The 27,578-nt window shown below is 46.0% G+C and overlaps 1 protein-coding gene and 1 long non-coding RNA gene across 2 annotated transcripts in view; one reads left to right on the forward strand and one right to left on the reverse strand.

Annotated features, from left to right (window-relative positions):
• LOC109195988 (uncharacterized) overlaps nucleotides 1-15,138 on the forward strand; it is a 32,897-nt gene extending 17,759 nt beyond the window's left edge. Inside the window, exons 31-62 of the long non-coding RNA XR_002057423.1 lie at nucleotides 683-818; nucleotides 1,101-1,174; nucleotides 1,292-1,409; nucleotides 1,523-1,920; nucleotides 2,612-2,747; nucleotides 3,031-3,105; nucleotides 3,219-3,336; nucleotides 3,450-3,847; nucleotides 4,558-4,693; nucleotides 4,976-5,050; nucleotides 5,172-5,289; nucleotides 5,399-5,796; nucleotides 6,507-6,642; nucleotides 6,925-6,999; nucleotides 7,113-7,230; nucleotides 7,344-7,461; nucleotides 7,573-7,735; nucleotides 8,428-8,563; nucleotides 8,847-8,921; nucleotides 9,041-9,158; nucleotides 9,270-9,667; nucleotides 10,360-10,495; nucleotides 10,779-10,853; nucleotides 10,961-11,078; nucleotides 11,194-11,591; nucleotides 12,301-12,436; nucleotides 12,720-12,793; nucleotides 13,133-13,530; nucleotides 14,223-14,358; nucleotides 14,642-14,716; nucleotides 14,828-14,945; nucleotides 15,047-15,138. This is a non-coding gene — a long non-coding RNA (uncharacterized LOC109195988). The remainder of the gene's footprint in view (nucleotides 1-682; nucleotides 819-1,100; nucleotides 1,175-1,291; nucleotides 1,410-1,522; nucleotides 1,921-2,611; nucleotides 2,748-3,030; nucleotides 3,106-3,218; nucleotides 3,337-3,449; nucleotides 3,848-4,557; nucleotides 4,694-4,975; nucleotides 5,051-5,171; nucleotides 5,290-5,398; nucleotides 5,797-6,506; nucleotides 6,643-6,924; nucleotides 7,000-7,112; nucleotides 7,231-7,343; nucleotides 7,462-7,572; nucleotides 7,736-8,427; nucleotides 8,564-8,846; nucleotides 8,922-9,040; nucleotides 9,159-9,269; nucleotides 9,668-10,359; nucleotides 10,496-10,778; nucleotides 10,854-10,960; nucleotides 11,079-11,193; nucleotides 11,592-12,300; nucleotides 12,437-12,719; nucleotides 12,794-13,132; nucleotides 13,531-14,222; nucleotides 14,359-14,641; nucleotides 14,717-14,827; nucleotides 14,946-15,046) is intronic.
• Nucleotides 15,139-23,259: 8,121 nt separating this feature from the next.
• Nucleotides 23,260-26,343, reverse strand: LOC109195777 (uncharacterized). Its single transcript, XM_019348481.2, has 2 exons — nucleotides 26,184-26,343; nucleotides 23,260-25,995 (listed from the first exon to the last, which is right to left on the reverse strand). Exon 2 carries the CDS (start codon nucleotides 25,853-25,855, stop codon nucleotides 23,279-23,281), a length of 2,577 nt encoding a protein of 858 aa, XP_019204026.1. The 5' UTR covers nucleotides 25,856-25,995; nucleotides 26,184-26,343; the 3' UTR covers nucleotides 23,260-23,278.
• Nucleotides 26,344-27,578: the final 1,235 nt, after the last annotated feature.

Here is a 27,578-nt window from a genome sequence, read left to right on the forward strand (position 1 = left end):
CTGCCGGGGTGTTTGGCCTGCCTTGGATCTGAGCTACTCTGAGTAAACAAATACAAATGTGCCAGGACTCAAAGATGATGGGTAGTTTGCACAACAAAAGCAGGAGGAGAATCGAGCTGACGACCTGGGAAAATCTCAGCAGGGCTGAATAACTCCTCGGGACTTGTACCAGAAAATAAAAAAGTCAGTAATTCTAGTCGGTGTTGGGCTCAGGGAATTTCCGCATATTTGCGCAGGGTTAGTAAATCTAGTGTTATGGCGAGATGTAGAGTGTGATTAAAGTGGTGGGTGGGTTCTTTTACATGTTGAGAAAAGCCAGTTGAGTCTAATAAGAGATTAAATGCTGTGTGGCGGCTGTCATTTTTAGCGTCTACATGGATGTTAAAATCACTCACAATAATTATTTTATCTGAGCTGAGTACTAAATAAGACAGAAACTCTGTGTAAGGCCCCAGGTGGACGATAGATGATAACCAATAAAACTGTTTTTCCATTTTTACGATTAGGATGGACAAGGCTAAGCATCAGGCTTTCAAATGAATTAGAAAGTCTGTCTGGGTTTTTGGTTGATTTATGGGCTGCAAGTGACAAAGAGCAGGAAATCTGCACAAACTTGAACGTTTCACTGCAGAATCAATGAATCATCTGATCAATAATCCGGATCAATGGTCTTTGTCTTCAGGCCAGAGTGAAGAAGAAAAGCAGCAGCTCGCTGACGGAGAACCCTGGCCACGTCGTCATCTTCCCCTTGGATGTCGTACCGCCACATCTGCGAGATGTACAAGAAGACTGATGCATACGTCGGGACAACGGAAGAGGTGGGTGTAGCTTTGCCGGGTTTGCCGGCAACCCTGTGCAGTTTTGAGCGCCTCGCCCGGAAGTTTTTGCCGGGTAGCCTTCGGCTGTCAAAGATATCTTGAGCGTTTCGCCCGAAGCCTTGCCAAGTAGCCGGCGCTTTGTGCGGGCATCTTGAGCATTTTGCCGGACTTCTTTGCAGTTAGCGGGCACCTGTGCGAATTTCTTGAGCGCTTCGCCAGATTATGGGCTCCCCACTCAGAGGGGTCTCTGAATTTCTTTTTTTTGTTTTTTCTTATCCACAGACTCTGACACGAGGGGCATGGAGAAACCTGTTTTTTTGTTGTTTTTTTGAGGTTGTTCATCGTTAAAGTACCAGGTATAGAACATTTTAATGTTTAGTGTGTGTGTGTGTGTGTGTGTGTGAGAAGATGTCCCTTTGTTGTTGATAAGTTGTGTTGAATATTTTGTCTGTGAATGTTCTCTGTCATCGTAGTCTAAGGAGCTTGGAAAGATGAGCTTCTAGAACTTGTATGTGAGGAGCAGGAGCTCCCTGAAGGAGAACCCCGGCCACGTCGTCATTTTTTTGAGGTTGTCCGTCGTCAATGTACCAGGTATAGAACATTTTAATGTTTAGTGTGTGTGTGTGTGTGTGTGAGAAGATGTCCCTTTGTTGTTGAGAAGTTGTATTGAATATTTTGTCTGTGAATGTTCTCTGTCATCGTAGTCTAAGGAGCTTGGAAAGATGAGCTTCTAGAACTTGTATGTGAGGAGCAGGAACTCCCTGAAGGAGAACCCCGGCCACTTCGTCATCTTCCCCTTGGATGTCGTACCGCCACATCTGGCAGATGTACAAGGATCAGTCTGGACAGCGGAGGTGGTAGCAGGAGCTGCGGCGGTATTTGTCCTGCAGGTGTCTTGAGCGGCTTGCCAGATGCTTTGCGGGTGCCGGCCCCGTGCGAGTGTCTTGAGCGGCTTGCCAGATGCTTTGCCGGTTGCAGCAGAAGAGCAGCAGCTCACTGAAGGAGAAGCCCGGTCACGTTGTCATCTTCCCCATCGATGTCGTACCGCCACATCTGGCAGATGTGCAAGAAGTCAGAGGTCCTCTTCTGGACAGCAGAGGAGGTGGGTGGAGCTGCCGGGGTGTTTGGCCTGCCTTGGATCTGAGCTACTCTGAGTAAACAAATACAAATGTGCCAGGACTCAAAGATGATGGGTAGTTTGCACAACAAAAGCAGGAGGAGAATCGAGCTGACGACCTGGGAAAATCTCAGCAGGGCTGAATAACTCCTCGGGACTTGTACCAGAAAATAAAAAAGTCAGTAATTCTAGTCGGTGTTGGGCTCAGGGAATTTCCGCATATTTGCGCAGGGTTAGTAAATCTAGTGTTATGGCGAGATGTAGAGTGTGATTAAAGTGGTGGGTGGGTTCTTTTACATGTTGAGAAAAGCCAGTTGAGTCTAATAAGAGATTAAATGCTGTGTGGCGGCTGTCATTTTTAGCGTCTACATGGATGTTAAAATCACTCACAATAATTATTTTATCTGAGCTGAGTACTAAATAAGACAGAAACTCTGTTAAGGCCCCAGGTGGACGATAGATGATAACCAATAAAACTGTTTTTCCATTTTTACGATTAGGATGGACAAGGCTAAGCATCAGGCTTTCAAATGAATTAGAAAGTCTGTCTGGGTTTTTGGTTGATTTATGGGCTGCAAGTGACAAAGAGCAGGAAATCTGCACAAACTTGAACGTTTCACTGCAGAATCAATGAATCATCTGATCAATAATCCGGATCAATGGTCTTTGTCTTCAGGCCAGAGTGAAGAAGAAAAGCAGCAGCTCGCTGACGGAGAACCCTGGCCACGTCGTCATCTTCCCCTTGGATGTCGTACCGCCACATCTGCGAGATGTACAAGAAGACTGATGCATACGTCGGGACAACGGAAGAGGTGGGTGTAGCTTTGCCGGGTTTGCCGGCAACCCTGTGCAGTTTTGAGCGCCTCGCCCGGAAGTTTTTGCCGGGTAGCCTTCGGCTGTCAAAGATATCTTGAGCGTTTCGCCCGAAGCCTTGCCAAGTAGCCGGCGCTTTGTGCGGGCATCTTGAGCATTTTGCCGGACTTCTTTGCAGTTAGCGGGCACCTGTGCGAATTTCTTGAGCGCTTCGCCAGATTATGGGCTCCCCACTCAGAGGGGTCTCTGAATTTCTTTTTTTTGTTTTTTTCTTATCCACAGACTCTGACACGAGGGGCATGGAGAAACCTGTTTTTTTTGTTGTTTTTTTGAGGTTGTTCATCGTTAAAGTACCAGGTATAGAACATTTTAATGTTTAGTGTGTGTGTGTGTGTGTGTGAGAAGATGTCCCTTTGTTGTTGATAAGTTGTGTTGAATATTTTGTCTGTGAATGTTCTCTGTCATCGTAGTCTAAGGAGCTTGGAAAGATGAGCTTCTAGAACTTGTATGTGAGGAGCAGGAGCTCCCTGAAGGAGAACCCCGGCCACGTCGTCATTTTTTTGAGGTTGTCCGTCGTCAATGTACCAGGTATAGAACATTTTAATGTTTAGTGTGTGTGTGTGTGTGTGTGAGAAGATGTCCCTTTGTTGTTGAGAAGTTGTATTGAATATTTTGTCTGTGAATGTTCTCTGTCATCGTAGTCTAAGGAGCTTGGAAAGATGAGCTTCTAGAACTTGTATGTGAGGAGCAGGAACTCCCTGAAGGAGAACCCCGGCCACTTCGTCATCTTCCCCTTGGATGTCGTACCGCCACATCTGGCAGATGTACAAGGATCAGTCTGGACAGCGGAGGTGGTAGCAGGAGCTGCGGCGGTATTTGTCCTGCAGGTGTCTTGAGCGGCTTGCCAGATGCTTTGCGGGTGCCGGCCCCGTGCGAGTGTCTTGAGCGGCTTGCCAGATGCTTTGCCGGTTGCAGCAGAAGAGCAGCAGCTCACTGAAGGAGAAGCCCGGTCACGTTGTCATCTTCCCCATCGATGTCGTACCGCCACATCTGGCAGATGTGCAAGAAGTCAGAGGTCCTCTTCTGGACAGCAGAGGAGGTGGGTGGAGCTGCCGGGGTGTTTGGCCTGCCTTGGATCTGAGCTACTCTGAGTAAACAAATACAAATGTGCCAGGACTCAAAGATGATGGGTAGTTTGCACAACAAAAGCAGGAGGAGAATCGAGCTGACGACCTGGGAAAATCTCAGCAGGGCTGAATAACTCCTCGGGACTTGTACCAGAAAATAAAAAAGTCAGTAATTCTAGTCGGTGTTGGGCTCAGGGAATTTCCGCATATTTGCGCAGGGTTAGTAAATCTAGTGTTATGGCGAGATGTAGAGTGTGATTAAAGTGGTGGGTGGGTTCTTTTACATGTTGAGAAAAGCCAGTTGAGTCTAATAAGAGATTAAATGCTGTGTGGCGGCTGTCATTTTTAGCGTCTACATGGATGTTAAAATCACTCACAATAATTATTTTATCTGAGCTGAGTACTAAATAAGACAGAAACTCTGTGTAAGGCCCCAGGTGGACGATAGATGATAACCAATAAAACTGTTTTTCCATTTTTACGATTAGGATGGACAAGGCTAAGCATCAGGCTTTCAAATGAATTAGAAAGTCTGTCTGGGTTTTTGGTTGATTTATGGGCTGCAAGTGACAAAGAGCAGGAAATCTGCACAAACTTGAACGTTTCACTGCAGAATCAATCACTGCTGCAGAATCAATGAATCATCTGATCAATAATCCGGATCAATGGTCTTTGTCTTCAGGCCAGAGTGAAGAAGAAAAGCAGCAGCTCGCTGACGGAGAACCCTGGCCACGTCGTCATCTTCCCCTTGGATGTCGTACCGCCACATCTGCGAGATGTACAAGAAGACTGATGCATACGTCGGGACAACGGAAGAGGTGGGTGTAGCTTTGCCGGGTTTGCCGGCAACCCTGTGCAGTTTTGAGCGCCTCGCCCGGAAGTTTTTGCCGGGTAGCCTTCGGCTGTCAAAGATATCTTGAGCGTTTCGCCCGAAGCCTTGCCAAGTAGCCGGCGCTTTGTGCGGGCATCTTGAGCATTTTGCCGGACTTCTTTGCAGTTAGCGGGCACCTGTGCGAATTTCTTGAGCGCTTCGCCAGATTATGGGCTCCCCACTCAGAGGGGTCTCTGAATTTCTTTTTTTGTTTTTTTCTTATCCACAGACTCTGACACGAGGGGCATGGAGAAACCTGTTTTTTTTGTTGTTTTTTTGAGGTTGTTCATCGTTAAAGTACCAGGTATAGAACATTTTAATGTTTAGTGTGTGTGTGTGTGTGTGTGTGTGTGTGAGAAGATGTCCCTTTGTTGTTGATAAGTTGTGTTGAATATTTTGTCTGTGAATGTTCTCTGTCATCGTAGTCTAAGGAGCTTGGAAAGATGAGCTTCTAGAACTTGTATGTGAGGAGCAGGAGCTCCCTGAAGGAGAACCCCGGCCACGTCGTCATTTTTTTGAGGTTGTCCGTCGTCAATGTACCAGGTATAGAACATTTTAATGTTTAGTGTGTGTGTGTGTGTGAGAAGATGTCCCTTTGTTGTTGAGAAGTTGTATTGAATATTTTGTCTGTGAATGTTCTCTGTCATCGTAGACTAAGGAGCTTGGAAAGATGAGCTTCTAGAACTTGTATGTGAGGAGCAGGAACTCCCTGAAGGAGAACCCCGGCCACTTCGTCATCTTCCCCTTGGATGTCGTACCGCCACATCTGGCAGATGTACAAGGATCAGTCTGGACAGCGGAGGTGGTAGCAGGAGCTGCGGCGGTATTTGTCCTGCAGGTGTCTTGAGCGGCTTGCCAGATGCTTTGCGGGTGCCGGCCCCGTGCGAGTGTCTTGAGCGGCTTGCCAGATGCTTTGCCGGTTGCAGCAGAAGAGCAGCAGCTCACTGAAGGAGAAGCCCGGTCACGTTGTCATCTTCCCCATCGATGTCGTACCGCCACATCTGGCAGATGTGCAAGAAGTCAGAGGTCCTCTTCTGGACAGCAGAGGAGGTGGGTGGAGCTGCCGGGGTGTTTGGCCTGCCTTGGATCTGAGCTACTCTGAGTAAACAAATACAAATGTGCCAGGACTCAAAGATGATGGGTAGTTTGCACAACAAAAGCAGGAGGAGAATCGAGCTGACGACCTGGGAAAATCTCAGCAGGGCTGAATAACTCCTCGGGACTTGTACCAGAAAATAAAAAAGTCAGTAATTCTAGTCGGTGTTGGGCTCAGGGAATTTCCGCATATTTGCGCAGGGTTAGTAAATCTAGTGTTATGGCGAGATGTAGAGTGTGATTAAAGTGGTGGGTGGGTTCTTTTACATGTTGAGAAAAGCCAGTTGAGTCTAATAAGAGATTAAATGCTGTGTGGCGGCTGTCATTTTTAGCGTCTACATGGATGTTAAAATCACTCACAATAATTATTTTATCTGAGCTGAGTACTAAATAAGACAGAAACTCTGTGTAAGGCCCCAGGTGGACGATAGATGATAACCAATAAAACTGTTTTTCCATTTTTACGATTAGGATGGACAAGGCTAAGCATCAGGCTTTCAAATGAATTAGAAAGTCTGTCTGGGTTTTTGGTTGATTTATGGGCTGCAAGTGACAAAGAGCAGGAAATCTGCACAAACTTGAACGTTTCACTGCAGAATCAATCACTGCTGCAGAATCAATGAATCATCTGATCAATAATCCGGATCAATGGTCTTTGTCTTCAGGCCAGAGTGAAGAAGAAAAGCAGCAGCTCGCTGACGGAGAACCCTGGCCACGTCGTCATCTTCCCCTTGGATGTCGTACCGCCACATCTGCGAGATGTACAAGAAGACTGATGCATACGTCGGGACAACGGAAGAGGTGGGTGTAGCTTTGCCGGGTTTGCCGGCAACCCTGTGCAGTTTTGAGCGCCTCGCCCGGAAGTTTTTGCCGGGTAGCCTTCGGCTGTCAAAGATATCTTGAGCGTTTCGCCCGAAGCCTTGCCAAGTAGCCGGCGCTTTGTGCGGGCATCTTGAGCATTTTGCCGGACTTCTTTGCAGTTAGCGGGCACCTGTGCGAATTTCTTGAGCGCTTCGCCAGATTATGGGCTCCCCACTCAGAGGGGTCTCTGAATTTCTTTTTTTGTTTTTTTCTTATCCACAGACTCTGACACGAGGGGCATGGAGAAACCTGTTTTTTTTGTTGTTTTTTTGAGGTTGTTCATCGTTAAAGTACCAGGTATAGAACATTTTAATGTTTAGTGTGTGTGTGTGTGTGTGTGAGAAGATGTCCCTTTGTTGTTGATAAGTAGTGTTGAATATTTTGTCTGTGAATGTTCTCTGTCATCGTAGTCTAAGGAGCTTGGAAAGATGAGCTTCTAGAACTTGTATGTGAGGAGCAGGAGCTCCCTGAAGGAGAACCCCGGCCACGTCGTCATTTTTTTGAGGTTGTCCGTCGACAATGTACCAGGTATAGAACATTTTAATGTTTAGTGTGTGTGTGTGTGTGTGTGAAAAGATGTCCCTTTGTTGTTGAGAAGTTGTATTGAATATTTTGTCTGTGAATGTTCTCTGTCATCGTAGTCTAAGGAGCTTGGAAAGATGAGCTTCTAGAACTTGTATGTGAGGAGCAGGAGCTCCCTGAACGAGAACCCCGGCCACGTCGTCATTTTTTTTAGGTTGTCCGTCGTCAATGTACCAGGTATAGAACATTTTAATGTTTAGTGTGTGTGTGTGTGCGTGAGAAGATGTCCCTTTGTTGTTGAGAAGTTGTATTGAATATTTTGTCTGTGAATGTTCTCTGTCATCGTAGTCTAAGGAGCTTGGAAAGATGAGCTTCTAGAACTTGTATGTAAGGAGCAGGAGCTCCCTGAAGGAGAACCCCGGCCACTTCGTCATATTCCCCTTGGATGTCGTACCGCCACATCTGCGAGATGTACAAGAAGTCAGAGGTCCTCTTCTGGACAGCAGAGGAGGTGGGTGGAGCTGCCGGGGTGTTTGGCCTGCCTTGGATCTGAGCTACTCTGAGTAAACAAATACAAATGTGCCAGGACTCAAAGATGATGGGTAGTTTGCACAACAAAAGCAGGAGGAGAATCGAGCTGACGACCTGGGAAAATCTCAGCAGGGCTGAATAACTCCTCGGGACTTGTACCAGAAAATAAAAAAGTCAGTAATTCTAGTCGGTGTTGGGCTCAGGGAATTTCCGCATATTTGCGCAGGGTTAGTAAATCTAGTGTTATGGCGAGATGTAGAGTGTGATTAAAGTGGTGGGTGGGTTCTTTTACATGTTGAGAAAAGCCAGTTGAGTCTAATAAGAGATTAAATGCTGTGTGGCGGCTGTCATTTTTAGCGTCTACATGGATGTTAAAATCACTCACAATAATTATTTTATCTGAGCTGAGTACTAAATAAGACAGAAACTCTGTGTAAGGCCCCAGGTGGACGATAGATGATAACCAATAAAACTGTTTTTCCATTTTTACGATTAGGATGGACAAGGCTAAGCATCAGGCTTTCAAATGAATTAGAAAGTCTGTCTGGGTTTTTGGTTGATTTATGGGCTGCAAGTGACAAAGAGCAGGAAATCTGCACAAACTTGAACGTTTCACTGCAGAATCAATGAATCATCTGATCAATAATCCGGATCAATGGTCTTTGTCTTCAGGCCAGAGTGAAGAAGAAAAGCAGCAGCTCGCTGACGGAGAACCCTGGCCACGTCGTCATCTTCCCCTTGGATGTCGTACCGCCACATCTGCGAGATGTACAAGAAGACTGATGCATACGTCGGGACAACGGAAGAGGTGGGTGTAGCTTTGCCGGGTTTGCCGGCAACCCTGTGCAGTTTTGAGCGCCTCGCCCGGAAGTTTTTGCCGGGTAGCCTTCGGCTGTCAAAGATATCTTGAGCGTTTCGCCCGAAGCCTTGCCAAGTAGCCGGCGCTTTGTGCGGGCATCTTGAGCATTTTGCCGGACTTCTTTGCAGTTAGCGGGCACCTGTGCGAATTTCTTGAGCGCTTCGCCAGATTATGGGCTCCCCACTCAGAGGGGTCTCTGAATTTCTTTTTTTTGTTTTTTTCTTATCCACAGACTCTGACACGAGGGGCATGGAGAAACCTGTTTTTTTTGTTGTTTTTTTGAGGTTGTTCATCGTTAAAGTACCAGGTATAGAACATTTTAATGTTTAGTGTGTGTGTGTGTGTGTGTGTGTGTGAGAAGATGTCCCTTTGTTGTTGATAAGTTGTGTTGAATATTTTGTCTGTGAATGTTCTCTGTCATCGTAGTCTAAGGAGCTTGGAAAGATGAGCTTCTAGAACTTGTATGTGAGGAGCAGGAGCTCCCTGAAGGAGAACCCCGGCCACGTCGTCATTTTTTTGAGGTTGTCCGTCGTCAATGTACCAGGTATAGAACATTTTAATGTTTAGTGTGTGTGTGTGTGTGTGAGAAGATGTCCCTTTGTTGTTGAGAAGTTGTATTGAATATTTTGTCTGTGAATGTTCTCTGTCATCGTAGTCTAAGGAGCTTGGAAAGATGAGCTTCTAGAACTTGTATGTGAGGAGCAGGAACTCCCTGAAGGAGAACCCCGGCCACTTCGTCATCTTCCCCTTGGATGTCGTACCGCCACATCTGGCAGATGTACAAGGATCAGTCTGGACAGCGGAGGTGGTAGCAGGAGCTGCGGCGGTATTTGTCCTGCAGGTGTCTTGAGCGGCTTGCCAGATGCTTTGCGGGTGCCGGCCCCGTGCGAGTGTCTTGAGCGGCTTGCCAGATGCTTTGCCGGTTGCAGCAGAAGAGCAGCAGCTCACTGAAGGAGAAGCCCGGTCACGTTGTCATCTTCCCCATCGATGTCGTACCGCCACATCTGGCAGATGTGCAAGAAGTCAGAGGTCCTCTTCTGGACAGCAGAGGAGGTGGGTGGAGCTGCCGGGGTGTTTGGCCTGCCTTGGATCTGAGCTACTCTGAGTAAACAAATACAAATGTGCCAGGACTCAAAGATGATGGGTAGTTTGCACAACAAAAGCAGGAGGAGAATCGAGCTGACGACCTGGGAAAATCTCAGCAGGGCTGAATAACTCCTCGGGACTTGTACCAGAAAATAAAAAAGTCAGTAATTCTAGTCGGTGTTGGGCTCAGGGAATTTCCGCATATTTGCGCAGGGTTAGTAAATCTAGTGTTATGGCGAGATGTAGAGTGTGATTAAAGTGGTGGGTGGGTTCTTTTACATGTTGAGAAAAGCCAGTTGAGTCTAATAAGAGATTAAATGCTGTGTGGCGGCTGTCATTTTTAGCGTCTACATGGATGTTAAAATCACTCACAATAATTATTTTATCTGAGCTGAGTACTAAATAAGACAGAAACTCTGTGTAAGGCCCCAGGTGGACGATAGATGATAACCAATAAAACTGTTTTTCCATTTTTACGATTAGGATGGACAAGGCTAAGCATCAGGCTTTCAAATGAATTAGAAAGTCTGTCTGGGTTTTTGGTTGATTTATGGGCTGCAAGTGACAAAGAGCAGGAAATCTGCACAAACTTGAACGTTTCACTGCAGAATCAATGAATCATCTGATCAATAATCCGGATCAATGGTCTTTGTCTTCAGGCCAGAGTGAAGAAGAAAAGCAGCAGCTCGCTGACGGAGAACCCTGGCCACGTCGTCATCTTCCCCTTGGATGTCGTACCGCCACATCTGCGAGATGTACAAGAAGACTGATGCATACGTCGGGACAACGGAAGAGGTGGGTGTAGCTTTGCCGGGTTTGCCGGCAACCCTGTGCAGTTTTGAGCGCCTCGCCCGGAAGTTTTTGCCGGGTAGCCTTCGGCTGTCAAAGATATCTTGAGCGTTTCGCCCGAAGCCTTGCCAAGTAGCCGGCGCTTTGTGCGGGCATCTTGAGCATTTTGCCGGACTTCTTTGCAGTTAGCGGGCACCTGTGCGAATTTCTTGAGCGCTTCGCCAGATTATGGGCTCCCCACTCAGAGGGGTCTCTGAATTTCTTTTTTTTGTTTTTTTCTTATCCACAGACTCTGACACGAGGGGCATGGAGAAACCTGTTTTTTTTGTTGTTTTTTTGAGGTTGTTCATCGTTAAAGTACCAGGTATAGAACATTTTAATGTTTAGTGTGTGTGTGTGTGAGAAGATGTCCCTTTGTTGTTGATAAGTTGTGTTGAATATTTTGTCTGTGAATGTTCTCTGTCATCGTAGTCTAAGGAGCTTGGAAAGATGAGCTTCTAGAACTTGTATGTGAGGAGCAGGAGCTCCCTGAAGGAGAACCCCGGCCACGTCGTCATTTTTTTGAGGTTGTCCGTCGTCAATGTACCAGGTATAGAACATTTTAATGTTTAGTGTGTGTGTGTGTGTGTGTGTGAGAAGATGTCCCTTTGTTGTTGAGAAGTTGTATTGAATATTTTGTCTGTGAATGTTCTCTGTCATCGTAGTCTAAGGAGCTTGGAAAGATGAGCTTCTAGAACTTGTATGTGAGGAGCAGGAACTCCCTGAAGGAGAACCCCGGCCACTTCGTCATCTTCCCCTTGGATGTCGTACCGCCACATCTGGCAGATGTACAAGGATCAGTCTGGACAGCGGAGGTGGTAGCAGGAGCTGCGGCGGTATTTGTCCTGCAGGTGTCTTGAGCGGCTTGCCAGATGCTTTGCGGGTGCCGGCCCCGTGCGAGTGTCTTGAGCGGCTTGCCAGATGCTTTGCCGGTTGCAGCAGAAGAGCAGCAGCTCACTGAAGGAGAAGCCCGGTCACGTTGTCATCTTCCCCATCGATGTCGTACCGCCACATCTGGCAGATGTGCAAGAAGTCAGAGGTCCTCTTCTGGACAGCAGAGGAGGTGGGTGGAGCTGCCGGGGTGTTTGGCCTGCCTTGGATCTGAGCTACTCTGAGTAAACAAATACAAATGTGCCAGGACTCAAAGATGATGGGTAGTTTGCACAACAAAAGCAGGAGGAGAATCGAGCTGACGACCTGGGAAAATCTCAGCAGGGCTGAATAACTCCTCGGGACTTGTACCAGAAATAAAAAAGTCAGTAATTCTAGTCGGTGTTGGGCTCAGGGAATTTCCGCATATTTGCGCAGGGTTAGTAAATCTAGTGTTATGGCGAGATGTAGAGTGTGATTAAAGTGGTGGGTGGGTTCTTTTACATGTTGAGAAAAGCCAGTTGAGTCTAATAAGAGATTAAATGCTGTGTGGCGGCTGTCATTTTTAGCGTCTACATGGATGTTAAAATCACTCACAATAATTATTTTATCTGAGCTGAGTACTAAATAAGACAGAAACTCTGTGTAAGGCCCCAGGTGGACGATAGATGATAACCAATAAAACTGTTTTTCCATTTTTACGATTAGGATGGACAAGGCTAAGCATCAGGCTTTCAAATGAATTAGAAAGTCTGTCTGGGTTTTTGGTTGATTTATGGGCTGCAAGTGACAAAGAGCAGGAAATCTGCACAAACTTGAACGTTTCACTGCAGAATCAATCACTGCTGCAGAATCAATGAATCATCTGATCAATAATCCGGATCAATGGTCTTTGTCTTCAGGCCAGAGTGAAGAAGAAAAGCAGCAGCTCGCTGACGGAGAACCCTGGCCACGTCGTCATCTTCCCCTTGGATGTCGTACCGCCACATCTGCGAGATGTACAAGAAGACTGATGCATACGTCGGGACAACGGAAGAGGTGGGTGTAGCTTTGCCGGGTTTGCCGGCAACCCTGTGCAGTTTTGAGCGCCTCGCCCGGAAGTTTTTGCCGGGTAGCCTTCGGCTGTCAAAGATATCTTGAGCGTTTCGCCCGAAGCCTTGCCAAGTAGCCGGCGCTTTGTGCGGGCATCTTGAGCATTTTGCCGGACTTCTTTGCAGTTAGCGGGCACCTGTGCGAATTTCTTGAGCGCTTCGCCAGATTATGGGCTCCCCACTCAGAGGGGTCTCTGAATTTCTTTTTTTTGTTTTTTTCTTATCCACAGACTCTGACACGAGGGGCATGGAGAAACCTGTTTTTTTGTTGTTTTTTTGAGGTTGTTCATCGTTAAAGTACCAGGTATAGAACATTTTAATGTTTAGTGTGTGTGTGTGTGTGTGAGAAGATGTCCCTTTGTTGTTGATAAGTTGTGTTGAATATTTTGTCTGTGAATGTTCTCTGTCATCGTAGTCTAAGGAGCTTGGAAGATGAGCTTCTAGAACTTGTATGTGAGGAGCAGGAGCTCCCTGAAGGAGAACCCCGGCCACGTCGTCATTTTTTTGAGGTTGTCCGTCGTCAATGTACCAGGTATAGAACATTTTAATGTTTAGTGTGTGTGTGTGTGTGTGAGAAGATGTCCCTTTGTTGTTGAGAAGTTGTATTGAATATTTTGTCTGTGAATGTTCTCTGTCATCGTAGTCTAAGGAGCTTGGAAAGATGAGCTTCTAGAACTTGTATGTGAGGAGCAGGAACTCCCTGAAGGAGAACCCCGGCCACTTCGTCATCTTCCCCTTGGATGTCGTACCGCCACATCTGGCAGATGTACAAGGATCAGTCTGGACAGCGGAGGTGGTAGCAGGAGCTGCGGCGGTATTTGTCCTGCAGGTGTCTTGAGCGGCTTGCCAGATGCTTTGCGGGTGCCGGCCCCGTGCGAGTGTCTTGAGCGGCTTGCCAGATGCTTTGCCGGTTGCAGCAGAAGAGCAGCAGCTCACTGAAGGAGAAGCCCGGTCACGTTGTCATCTTCCCCATCGATGTCGTACCGCCACATCTGGCAGATGTGCAAGAAGTCAGAGGTCCTCTTCTGGACAGCAGAGGAGGTGGGTGGAGCTGCCGGGGTGTTTGGCCTGCCTTGGATCTGAGCTACTCTGAGTAAACAAATACAAATGTGCCAGGACTCAAAGATGATGGGTAGTTTGCACAACAAAAGCAGGAGGAGAATCGAGCTGACGACCTGGGAAAATCTCAGCAGGGCTGAATAACTCCTCGGGACTTGTACCAGAAAATAAAAAAGTCAGTAATTCTAGTCGGTGTTGGGCTCAGGGAATTTCCGCATATTTGCGCAGGGTTAGTAAATCTAGTGTTATGGCGAGATGTAGAGTGTGATTAAAGTGGTGGGTGGGTTCTTTTACATGTTGAGAAAAGCCAGTTGAGTCTAATAAGAGATTAAATGCTGTGTGGCGGCTGTCATTTTTAGCGTCTACATGGATGTTAAAATCACTCACAATAATTATTTTATCTGAGCTGAGTACTAAATAAGACAGAAACTCTGTGTAAGGCCCCAGGTGGACGATAGATGATAACCAATAAAACTGTTTTTCCATTTTTACGATTAGGATGGACAAGGCTAAGCATCAGGCTTTCAAATGAATTAGAAAGTCTGTCTGGGTTTTTGGTTGATTTATGGGCTGCAAGTGACAAAGAGCAGGAAATCTGCACAAACTTGAACGTTTCACTGCAGAATCAATGAATCATCTGATCAATAATCCGGATCAATGGTCTTTGTCTTCAGGCCAGAGTGAAGAAGAAAAGCAGCAGCTCGCTGACGGAGAACCCTGGCCACGTCGTCATCTTCCCCTTGGATGTCGTACCGCCACATCTGCGAGATGTACAAGAAGACTGATGCATACGTCGGGACAACGGAAGAGGTGGGTGTAGCTTTGCCGGGTTTGCCGGCAACCCTGTGCAGTTTTGAGCGCCTCGCCCGGAAGTTTTTGCCGGGTAGCCTTCGGCTGTCAAAGATATCTTGAGCGTTTCGCCCGAAGCCTTGCCAAGTAGCCGGCGCTTTGTGCGGGCATCTTGAGCATTTTGCCGGACTTCTTTGCAGTTAGCGGGCACCTGTGCGAATTTCTTGAGCGCTTCGCCAGATTATGGGCTCCCCACTCAGAGGGGTCTCTGAATTTCTTTTTTTTGTTTTTTTCTTATCCACAGACTCTGACACGAGGGGCATGGAGAAACCTGTTTTTTTTGTTGTTTTTTTGAGGTTGTTCATCGTTAAAGTACCAGGTATAGAACATTTTAATGTTTAGTGTGTGTGTGTGTGTGTGAGAAGATGTCCCTTTGTTGTTGATAAGTTGTGTTGAATATTTTGTCTGTGAATGTTCTCTGTCATCGTAGTCTAAGGAGCTTGGAAAGATGAGCTTCTAGAACTTGTATGTGAGGAGCAGGAGCTCCCTGAAGGAGAACCCCGGCCACGTCGTCATTTTTTTGAGGTTGTCCGTCGTCAATGTACCAGGTATAGAACATTTTAATGTTTAGTGTGTGTGAGAAGATGTCCCTTTGTTGTTGAGAAGTTGTATTGAATATTTTGTCTGTGAATGTTCTCTGTCATCGTAGTCTAAGGAGCTTGGAAAGATGAGCTTCTAGAACTTGTATGTGAGGAGCAGGAACTCCCTGAAGGAGAACCCCGGCCACTTCGTCATCTTCCCTTGGATGTCGTACCGCCATATCTGGCAGATGTACAAGGATCAGTCTGGACAGCGGAGGTGGTAGCAGGAGCTGCGGCGGTATTTGTCCTGCAGGTGTCTTGAGCGGCTTGCCAGATGCTTTGCGGGTGCCGGCCCCGTGCGAGTGTCTTGAGCGGCTTGCCAGATGCTTTGCCGGTTGCAGCAGAAGAGCAGCAGCTCACTGAAGGAGAAGCCCGGTCACGTTGTCATCTTCCCCATCGATGTCGTACCGCCACATCTGGCAGATGTGCAAGAAGTCAGAGGTCCTCTTCTGGACAGCAGAGGAGGTGGGTGGAGCTGCCGGGGTGTTTGGCCTGCCTTGGATCTGAGCTACTCTGAGTAAACAAATACAAATGTGCCAGGACTCAAAGATGATGGGTAGTTTGCACAACAAAAGCAGGAGGAGAATCGAGCTGACGACCTGGGAAAATCTCAGCAGCCTTGCCCCATATCTGTCAGTACGCTGTCATCAAATGAAAATAAATTGAAACAGTCAGCTGGGCAGATGCTGGTTTTGTCTAAGATCCTTCCATTTCTTATGGACAAAATTGGAGAAAATCATTGCACACAAATGCTACGTAACATGTTAGAGATCATAAAAATTCTGTTTTCACCTATTATTGCTGTCTCAACTCTCTCCAGACTGAAGCTTTTAATAGAGGTGCATTTAAAACATTTCAAACAACTGTTTCCAGATGAAAATATTATACCTAAACATCATTATTTACTGCATCTTCCTTCTCAGATTAAGGCTCTTTGTCCTACAGTGAGGCATATGTGTATGCGCTTTGAGTCAAAACATTGTTTCTTCAAGCAGTGGGCTCTGAAAAGTAGTTTTAAGAATATTTGTAAATCTCTTGTGAAGCACAACCAACTTTATGAATGTAGTCAGAACGTGCATGAGAAACATCCCATTTTTTCAAGTGAAGTCGACATTGGTCCAGCCTCTGAGGTGAAAAATGGTCATTATGTAGAAGGAAAGATTGAAGACTTCATTGAGCAAGTTGACCATGTAGTGTCTGTACAGTGGAATATGCTACATGGAAATAAACATTCATGTGAAAAATCTTTGGTTATTTCTGATGTCATAAATGATGCTCCAGAGTTTGCACTTGTTAAAAACATCTATATTGTAAATGCATCTGTGTATTGTTTTGAATGCCAGCCTCTCTCTACAGTTGGGTGGAATGATCAATATTTAGCTTATGAGGTAGAAGTTCCCTGTCTAGCTCAGGCAAATATTTTTGTGGATGCTGGAAATCTTGTTGATTATACAGCATACCACTATGTAAACTTTAGTAACAGCAAGTACATTCCAGTGAAGTATGATCTCACTGACATCATCAAACATCATTTTTGAGTCTTTTGTGAATATGTGGGCTGAAATATGTTTTTAAACACTGGCAAAAAATTATTGTTCTATTTACTTTTTATTTTACTTTTGGCGCAATCTGTTCAGTGCAACACAACTGAGAGGGAAACAATTTCAGTGTTTTGCCTCTTTTTCAATGTCACATTGATATGGTTTGACTGGTATGTAAGAAAAATAAATACACTGTGCTTAAGATACTAAGACTCATAATAATGCAATGTTGGGCATGTTATTAACCTGCAGTTCTCAATAAAGTAGATTTGATGTCTTGATTCAAGTTAGGTCTATTTCTTGAAACAAGATGATACAGCTTTTACAAATAACACAGCAGCTTAAAACGTTTATGAAATTCCAAAAAAAGCTTGTTTTGTGTGAGATATGACTCAAAACAATATGTTTTCAAGAGTTTTTTACTTAACAAGATATCCAAGATGTACTGTCTAAAAACAAGTTCCTATATATCACTGAAACGTTACTCTTTAGCTTATTATGGCTTATTTTAAGTGTGATTAGATATTTTGACTTGAAATAAGACAAATATACTTGGTAAGATTTTGAGTTTTTGCAATGTAGAGGACAAGTGGGGCTATGACTGTATGTTGCAGCTGACTAAAGGTGCAGTGAGTACTGGCAACTGCACTCTCTTGTCTAGTCTATTTCCCCCAATCCCAAAGCAGACAACAATTGGACCATTTATGCCAAGAAAAGACAACTATACATGTTTTAAGTTTTCAACGGATGATGTAAAGTACAAATTGGGAGAAATTGACCCAAGCTGGTGTTCTGTCACACTCACGGGAAGAACCATAAACAATGTAAGGTTGTATTATTACTGTGGACATAGCACTCTTTTGGTTCGGGTTCCTCTGAGAAGTGAAGGGACGTGTGCTATGGTGCGACTGGGAGCTCCACTCATGCTAATCGGAAACAAGGTAAAAGCCATTCCACAACGCAATACACGCACTTTAGCAGCAAAACGTAAGAGACACATTTTGGCAAAAAGAGACCCAGGGGACACGTTTATGATCCTAGACTGAATTCACCCACCTGGATCGACTCAATAGGAGAGTTCCAAACGAGTATAAATTAGTGGACCAAGTAGCTTCAGGATTTGAAAGCATATTCATGTGGATAACGCCCAATAAGAATGTTGATCGCATTAATTATGTTCACTACAATGTGCTGAGACTCTCTAACCTAACCAGGGATGCCATGGAAGGGTTCACAGAACAATTGGGTCCGACCTCGTTGATGGGGGTGCAAAATCAAATGGCCCTTGTGTTGGGTCTGTGTTTCCACAAGCCCCGCTGGTTTTAGAGACTTATTCATCATGAAAGAAAACAAGACAGTCAGCGATCGATCGATTTTCCTTGCAAGGGAGGTCTCGTTGGTGTCTACTACGAAAATGACCCCAACTCCGGCCTCCTCCCGCTGCCTTTTATTGAGAAACAGTTCACACAAAACGCATCACAGCAAAGCAACGCCCACATGGTTCTCAGACAAGGCATTGTATGTATATGTGTGAACTTCTGTATGTATGTAAGAATGTGTGTGTGTGTGTGTGTGTGTGTGTGTGTGAGACCTCCTGCTGGGCAGGAAGCTTACATCAAAAAGACCTTCACAAGGATGTGTCTGTAATAAAAGACTACAGCCCCCCCACCCAGAACCTCGAGAATCTGGGGAGGGGGACAGTGAAATTCTTTTCATCCCACAGTTAAACAATGTAGAGATGGATGGTAAGCATAAAAATGACAAACATTTAACAATTCACTCTAACATTCCCTCCTGTGTTGTGATTTTTATGCTCCAAATTATTCCTATGTAGTATATTCTTAGCCATGCACCTCTTGCTTGACATTTTCAGCACAGGTGTCATTTATACACAGGCTTCTGTCATGTCATTCATTTCAGTCAATTCATATTGTTGTAAGAGTACATAATTAACAAATGTATTAGGAATCATCTTAGTTCGCATTGATCTTATACACTGTAAAATGCATCCTATACATAAGCGAATCAATCTCAACAGTCCAAAATCAGGAGTTAATATTTTCAAAAGAAGATGCCACCAAGGACCAGACATTAACCAAGCTATCCAGCCTTGTGGTGCATCTACTCCTGTCATGTGATTCATTATGTATTTCTGCAAGTAAACAACTGAATGTAAACAGTCAAACAAGAAGAATCAACATTCTCAAAAATCATATGTCACTACAATCCAACTGTATACAGACATAGGCATTCAAACACATCAGTTGACTTTATTGTTTGTCCATGTGGCTCTCAGCTAACTTCAAAGCTGTAGCCTGGTCAACACCCTTCTTTATGACTCCTATCAACCCCCCAAATCTTCTCACTATAGGCATCCTGTGGGGGTTAGAGTCAACTGGTGAATTATCTGCATTTACAACTCTTATCCTGTCCTGTTATCACCGCAGAAAAAGCTTTGTAAAGGAAATTGGATCAAGGTGTTTTGATCTTCTTGGCTCACAACCTCAACCAGCTTAGAGAAGTGTTCATGATGTAAATGTAGACAAAAGGCTTCTCTGTTTACCAGTGATGGGAATAACGGCGTTACAAATAACGGCGTTACTTTTTTCAGTAACGAGTAATCTAACTAATTACTATTCCTATCGTTACAACGGTGTTACAGTTACTAACAAGGAAACGCGGTCCGTTACTATTTTTCAACAAACAGACGGTTGAAGCTGTGTTCAGCTTACCGCATCTTATATCAGCTGCACGGAAGTAGCTGTAAGTAATCTGGACGCTACAGCTTTAAGCAGCTGCGCGCTCCCGCGGACGGTAATCACGATCACTGTCTAGCACAACACCTGGAGCTAAGGAGGCAAAACAATCGCATGAGTGCTGCTGTTTGACTGAGGAAGAATAAAGTAATCGTGGTAAGCCAATCACATGACCACTTAAAGACAAAGCAACAAGGTGCCAGTTTTAAAATTGTGTCGATAGGCCACGTAAAACCAGAGTCATGATCAACAATATATACGCAGCGTTTTTTCCTCAATAGTTTCGCCACGTTAGCGCTAGCAAGCACTCTCTGCTTATGAGCAAAAAAACAAAACAAAGTTTTAGGAGTGACGGCGAGAGAAAGAGAGAGAGAGAAAGAGAGAGGGAGAGAGAGAGCAGGAAAAGAGAGAGAGCGAGTTTTGCGATGTGAGAGATTTGTGACGTTTAGCGTGTTTGGAGTGTGTAGTTAATGTGTTGTCTTGTGTAGTTAGTGTGTAGTGTTGTGGATACTTTTGTGTTGTGTGTCAGAACAATGAGGCGACTGCTGTCTCCAGGTAGAAACAGGAGTGATACACCTGCTGCTGTCAGACCTGCAGGTATCAGGCTGTGATGTTCTCCTTTGTAGTGGACAGAAATGATTTTTTGGAGTGGCACAAATAATTTGTGTGGCATCTTATTGAAGAACAGCTGATTGTTCTGTAAATAATTTGAAATGGTTATTTTAAAAGGGGGTAAAAAGTAAATGGATGCAAATAACTTTGTTGTTTGCAAAACTTGTGCATAGGATTTTAAAATTGACAATTAATATTTACATTTGAAGTTGTGAAATATGATTCATTAAACATGTTTATGGTTGTTACAGTAAAAATATAACTTTTTCTACTGTGATTTTATGTTTTTTGTCTGATTTTAGATCAATTCTGGTTATACAGTATGATAAAATGAGAACATAACTGTAAATTCAGGCACGTGAGGTTGCGCTAAAAAGAATGATACCAAACAAGGCAAAGTAAATAGTTTTTAAAGGTAAAATGTGGAGAGAAAATCAAGAGTAGTAAAAAAAATGGCCAATTATACCCTGGACGCCGGAGGGTTAAACGTTCTTTGTTTTGTTTTTAAGTAACGCAATAGTTACTTTTCCAAGTAATTAATTACTTTTAGAATATTGTAACTCAGTTACTAACTCAGTTACTTTTTTGAAGAAGTAACTAGTAACTGTAATTGAATTACTATTTCAAAGTGTAAGGAGTTTTCCTGTAATGCAACTCAGATTGGAATAAATGACACTCAGACAGGTTTTACAAATTAACGTGCACGGGAGAGAACTGGACAGGCGCCGTTCCTTCGCTTGACCTCAGTTGCTCTCGTCCGCTCTCCCGTAACACTGCTCTTTTATTGTGGTTACATGAATATGCATAGGTTCATTAACATATGACGTATACCTTGTGTGTGTGTGTGGGGGGGGTCGAGATATGACCCCGTGAAGACTCCCCAAAGCTGGTGCCAGGAGTCTAGCGGTCCATCTAAACAAAAGGCTCTTAGACTAAAACAGATACAGAGTAGGTGTCCTCCTATACCATAAATCAGTAAGAGAAGGTACAACCTCTCTCATGCTCCCAGGATGTGTGTGTGAAAGTCAGAGAGCTCTGGAATGCACACAAAGCTTGCACAACGTAACTTCTCTAGTAAAAAAGAGCAAACACATCTAGAAAACCTTAAACAAAATGTACTTCTAAACATAAACATAATAAAATCTTTCAACATTCCCTCCTGTTGTTTGATCTTTTCTCCTATATATATATATACATAGCAACTCACTAACACTGTATCAGTCTATGGCCACTTGTAAAACATTTTTAGCCAGGACATCATTAATTAGTGGGTTTTGTGAATAAGTTATATCCAAATGTCTATCTCATTATCATCTTCTTCATTCTGTGGTAGGGTGATGTAAGCATTAATTGAAGCAGTTACCATTTTTGACACCATGTTCTTCAAACAAGGTATGACGCATGAAGTAGAAAGACACAATAACAATAGTAAAACACCAACTAAAACAAGTCCTTTAAACAGCAGGGATTTCCAAGAGCCGCTTAACAACCACGTGAGCCAGTCTTCTGTGTTTGTAACATAGTCTTGTTGTTGTGCATCCCTGAGTTGTCTAAGTATTTTCAAAGCATCAGTCATGTTGGATGAGTGTACATTATCTGGAATGTACGTGCAGCATGTGTTGTTAAAGAGTATGCAGAGTCCTCCTTTTTCAGCCAGAATCATGTCCAGTGCGACTCGGTGTTGCATCACAGTTATGCGCAGGGCATCAATCTCTTCATTTTGTTGATTGTTGATTTTGCACGAGGCATTCAGGAACAGTCCAAAGCGGTAGTCCAAAGTTTCAATTCTTAACATGTTCTTTCCGGTGCCCACCCATGGAAACAGTGAGTGGAGGACCTTTTGTCCGGTGGTCCAAAGCTTAAATTCCTCTGGCACATCACTGCCATAGATGGGGTCATTTACATTATTTACAGCTGACATCCTGAAGGTGTGGTCTGAAATGAAGATTGGGGCACAGGTGCCCGTCCATCCGGGTGGCAGTATGAAGTAGGCACGTTGTCCACACAGCCAGGCCATTCCCTGCACCCAATAGGTGCCGTTGCTGGGCGCGGACGTGTTTACAGGTGTGCTTCATCACACGTCCAGTTTGTAGCTGTTAGGTTATTCACGTCGTAGGGGCACAGTGTCAGTGCGCAGTATGGCGTTAATGGCCCTCAGGTCATGTGCCATCCTGTATTTCCCTGTCCCTTGCTTCTCCACCGGCAAGATAGGTGTGTTCCAAAATGACTGAGAAGGCTCAAGCACACCTACTTCCAACAGTCCTTCAATAGTTTCTGCAATTCCCTCTTCCGCTTCTGGTTTGTGTCTGTACTGTGGTCTGTTAATTGGCGCCTCCGACTTTAGCTGAAACAGGACGGGTGAACAATTAGCCAGGCCAACATCCGTGGGCCCTGTTGACCACAAACTGTCAGGGAGCTGTGAAAGCGCTGCAACTGCGTCAGGGTGGTCTGTTTTTTCCCTGCCGTGTGTTCTTGAAATTTCTTTGTGTTCTACAACCACCGCGTCGTTAGACAAACAGGTGATGCGATAGGTTTTGCACTTGGGTGCATACCAAACGTTTGGAATTTGAGTACTTTGCCACCAGCCGTTTTCCAGGGCCCGCTTGACCATCGGTCCCATTTCTCTAGCCTGATGACCTATGTGGACCGCCAGTGTGACATGAGGAGCTGAATCGGACCCCATCTCGTACCAAGGCAGTTGTTCTTCCGTTAATTTCACAGCAGCTGCTACTCCTTCGGGCCCAACATAAATGTTGTGGCAACGCACGTTCCAAATTTGACCTTCGAGGTCAGATTCAAATTGTTCTCGGTATGTGTCATCGTCGTCCCTATCATAAAACAGAGTGACGTGGTAAGGGTCACGCGGCGGGGTGTAGACGGCCAGGCTCATTATCCAGGGTCTCCACAGCTCATATTGTCTGAGAATGCCGTCGTCCACCAGCCTCCCCCAGTAAATATCAGCAGTAGCTTGTTCAGAGTCTTGGATCAGATATTGAGTCTTTGAATGTGTCCCCAGGCACGGGAACTGTCTGCCTCCCGGAAGAGTAACTGTGAGTCCATCTGTGGAACACATTATGGTGGCTCCCAGTTTCACGAGCAGATCCCTGCCCATGAGGTTTACAGGTACTTGTGGTGACACTACATATCTGTGCTTCAAAGTCTGTTTTCCCAGCTTGGTCAGTGCTGGATCAGTTAGTGGCAGAGTCATGGGAACCCCAGAGAAACCAACCACGCTCACAGTGTGGTCTGAAAGTGTTGCACTGTTCGGTGTGGATGTAAGCGTTGAGTAGGTCGCTCCAGTGTCCACCAGGAAGGTCAGTAGTGTTCCTTCCACAGTCATCGACAGCATGGGATCTGCCGTTCCCACACCGTCCGGTTTCTCAGGGCCCCGTCAATATTGCTCTCCCTCCCAGCCCCAGTCCACCACTGGATACTGGGCGACTGGTGCTGCACCTGGGTTAGGGGCTTGATGTCCACCTCTGTATGCACCTCTTCCTCTAGGAGCTCCACGTGCCTGGGTTTGGTAGCCTCGCTGTTGGCTGTTCTGGCTTGGTCCGGGGCAGTCTCGCGCCCAGTGTCCTTCAACTCCACATCTGTAACAGGCATTCCAAGACGTGTAGCTGGGATTCCCCGTACCACGAGCCCTTTGTCCTCTCCCGGCGTAACCACCACGCCCTCTGTATGGTCCAGCCGCCCCCCAATTTCCCGCGGGTTGTCTCTGCCTTGGTGCATTGACGGGCCAACGGTCATCAGGATACAGGTTGGGGTCCAGATCTGGCCAGTCAGGCATGGGATCAGGCTGCGGCTTTGCCACCATCATTTTCTTTGTGGCTTCCTTATTTTCTTTCTTCTTTTCGCTTGCCTTGTCTCTCGCCTCTATCAACTGTAGTTTCAAGAGCAGCGCTTGCGCTTCCTCCAGCTCCCTCTTCTGTTTGTTCGCCTCATCCCGCTCCAGGGTCAGCCGGTGGATTAAATGCCGCTCCCACTGGGTGGAGTCCGCGACCGCAAAGTCTGGATTCTTCTCTAAGTCAGTTCTCACCTGCTTAGGTAGTCCTGCCAACACCGCAGCTCTAAACCAAGCTCGTGATTCCCCTTCTTGGCCAGGATGTATCCCTGTCTCTGACAGCCACTGCTCTTTCGCTCTCGCTAAGAACTCTAAGGGTGTGTATTGTGGATCCCAAATAATTTTAGGAATGGCTCCAGTATTTGGGGTCGGGTACTTTTCACGCACTGCGTTTGCTAGGGCATTTCGCACTTCGCGGTATGGCATGTTGTTGGCATAGCTGGTTGTTCCTGCAATTTCTTCCACGTCCGCCAGCCCGCCTCCTAGCATCACTCTCCCCGCGGCCGCGCGAAAATCGCCAATAGCAATCTCGTCTCCTTCTGTCAACATATCCAGTTTCCTCAGCCATTTTGCTCCTCCTTCTGTAATGGGTGGCAGTTGTCTAACCAGTGCTTCCAGATCCCTGACCTTGTATGCCCGGTAGATCGGTTCATGTTTGGGGCCTACTATCAGCGGCATACCCCAGCGTGGTCTCGTGCCTTCCTCCTCATCGTTCACAGCCCTGCCTCTTCTGGTCTTCCCCGAGCCCCTCACGACGTCAAACACTGATTTGCGTTTCATTCTGGCAGTGGACCTCAGTTTAGTAGTTGGACGTCTGTGCACCGTTCTACTGCGCAAGTTCAGGTTTTTGTCCGGTTCACAGGCATCTCTTCGTTCAATTTCCTCCTCTTCTTCATCCAAGTCCTCTTCTGATGAAGTCCTACACTCTGTCATGTCCTCCTCCACAACTTTCGTCAAGGGCTTATGCCTTGTGCGTGAGGTCTTCTGGTCCTTCAGTTCCTCTTCCATAAGTTCCTTCAGGGCTTTCTGCTTCACCTCGGTCAGCGTTTCCACCACTGCCAGTAGAGCGTCTCGGTCCTCGTGCATTCGCCCATGAACTTGCCCGTCCCACCTATCCTGCTTCTTCGTGCTCTGCTTGCTTGCTTGGTGGTGTCTCTGTCTTTCCTGGTGCGGCGGCTCGACCAATTCTGACCTTCCGTCTTCCTCATCCTGCGAGGGCACCTCTTCAGTCGGAACCGCGGGTGAGGCTTCGGTGTGAGGCACCCCCGGCCCTGCTGCTTCTCCTAGTGAGTCTTGCGTCGTCCAGGCCCGGCTACACGATGCCAAACCGGGACCTGTGGCACAGGCCGTCTGCGTCCCTGCATTCTCCCTGTTGTGTGGTCCCACCACCGTCATTTCTCCATGTTGGGTCGGCCTGGTCATGCCTGGGTACTCGACATTTACGAGTCCTCCTATCACAATGCCCGTCTGTCCATCGGGGCCCTGCACCTGTCCTCCGTCTAAGGACATCACTGGCATCACGTAAGGGGGAGGAGTCTCCGCTCCACCAAGTTGTGGCGGGGCGCTGGGAAGTTGTGGGATCCACGGGTATATTGCTGGTGTTCGAGGGCTGTTTACTTCTTCTCCCTTCAACGTGAGTTTTGCCATTTTGTCCTCCAGCTTTTCATTGTCTTCCTGTAATTTCTGCAGTAATTTCATTATACTCACCGTGTCCTCTTCTTTTGCTGGCTCAGGCTGTTCCACTTTGTCCTTCATCCAGGACGACACTGCATTACACATCATCATCCACTTGCAGCAGTTGCCATGCATTGCCTTCAAAGCAGTCATTTCCTTTTTTGTTTTCCGGTTGACTGAGCGGCCTCCTGATTCATCCTGTAAGTTTTTTAGTTTCTTCTCACATCTCTCTCCCTCTGTTCTAAGCACAACCTCCAGAGCTGTCCTTTCATCTGTCCCTTTGTGTTGTAAGTCAAAAATTTTGCTTACCTCTGCTTCCATGGCTCGGCACTCCTTTTCGGCTGCTTTAGACGTACCTGTGCAGGCCATCCTTATGGCCTTTTTCAGCTCCTCTACCTGATCCTTCAATGTCTTGTAACGTCTCTGTCCGTTGGCCGAGCTGTCCGCCATTTTGTGATTTCCTGCAAGACAGCACGTACCTCTTCAAAATGGCTGCTGTCGGCTCCTCCCTGCCAGTCACCCTCCGGCACTTCCCTTTTCCGCCTCAGAGCTCGTCTCTCCGCTCTAACAGTCACTTCCCTTTTTTAATTCTGCTTGGTGACACAGAGAACAGTGAACTCAGGCCACACCACACAATATTATCTGCTCCGTCCATCCCTGAGCAACAATCCCGATCCCGTCAATGACATAAACCTGAAAATGATCCCCACCAATAAACTTAATAACTTTTATTTTAGTGTCTTGCCTCTAGTTACATGTTTAACGATATTCACAAAACCTTTACAGCCCTCAAGGGACCCTGGTGTGCCTGTCAGGAAACAGAGCTGCTGCCTGTCACGCTTTAGTGAGCAAACAGGAACCACACCCTAGCTCTCCAGGGACCAAGCATTTCTTCAGCAAATGTCATCTAATATCCACCACTGTCTAACAGTCAAGCTGAACTGTGTAAAGCAATAAAACAAACATGTGTAAAGTAACCCCAAATGCATAGCCATTGTAACACAACCTGAACATTCTTAAATGTCTTCTCCACTCCCCTCATCCGGAGAGGCCCATTGTACAGTGTCGACCTCCTCGCACAGGTCTACCATTGTACTAAACAATGTAAAGCTCGTGGTCAACCACCATACTATTTGTGATTCTGTGATAGTGGTGGCGACTTCAATTTCAATTGGGTCATCTGGTGCGTCCGCCCGTTCTCCACGAAACACACGACTGGCTCTAAACTGGCCCTCTCCCAGGGGAGTAATTGTTATTCTGCAGTGCCCAAAAGTCAGCATGTCACTGCGTTAATATGTGCGCTTTATGCAGTAAGATAGTATTAGTTAAAACACAAAATCAAATTTATGTATGCACATAACAGCCATGTGGCACACCAAAGGCAAATACAATAAAATACAGAACAGGAAATGGGAAATGTCGCACAAACGTATGAGAGAAAATGTTTATCAGTTTACAGGTCTGCGTCCTCCTCACTATTTTCTTCCACAATCTCACGTAGTGTGGTTACCAAGCGCAAACACTCATGTAACAACAGGGGGAATTCTGTTTCAGTCAAGTTCACAATTAAAGTGTAGTCACGCTCCGTGAGCCCTACTTCACAGCAAACACGCACCTCTGTTTCCACCCACCATGTTTGACCGTCTGTTACCGGAGTCAACACAAGACTGAAAGTAAAACCGGTGACATCCCTGCGCCCTTCCCCCAAAACTGTATGGTGTCTGTCAGCCATCAAATCTACAAATGGTTACATGTGAGTGTATGTGCAGGACAATATCGTCGCGAGCAAAATCAAGCCGAAAAGCAATGCAATCTATCGGGTCCACTGAAAGTCAATCTCAAAGCCCCGAAAGGCAGAAGCACAAAAGGCGGGAAAATCCCGTTCGGCGTCAGTGGGAGTGGGACCTCTGTCGGGATGACAGTATAAATCCAGCACCCGAAATATAATAAGACTACGAGCGGTAAAGTCTAATAACACTTGTGGTGAAGGCCTTACTACCGCAGTTACTGTGAAGCCATACTCAATGTTAGAAAACTCAGCGTTACAGCGACAAGTGACGTTAACAACGTCTCCTGTCCTGGTACACTCAACCACACAAGAGCCGTTATCGAACATGCGAGCAAAAGGAGACAAGCAATTATCCTTTCCACTCGAACAGAATGTCAAAATCCC

This window comes from Oreochromis niloticus, linkage group LG19 (assembly GCF_001858045.2).
Source record: "Oreochromis niloticus isolate F11D_XX linkage group LG19, O_niloticus_UMD_NMBU, whole genome shotgun sequence".
NCBI lineage: Eukaryota > Metazoa > Chordata > Actinopteri > Cichliformes > Cichlidae > Oreochromis > Oreochromis niloticus.

Coding starts and splice junctions, on each gene's coding strand:
- LOC109195777 (XM_019348481.2), bottom strand. CDS start 25,855: ATGGCGGACAGCTCGGCCAACGGACAGAGACGTTACAAGACATTGAAG.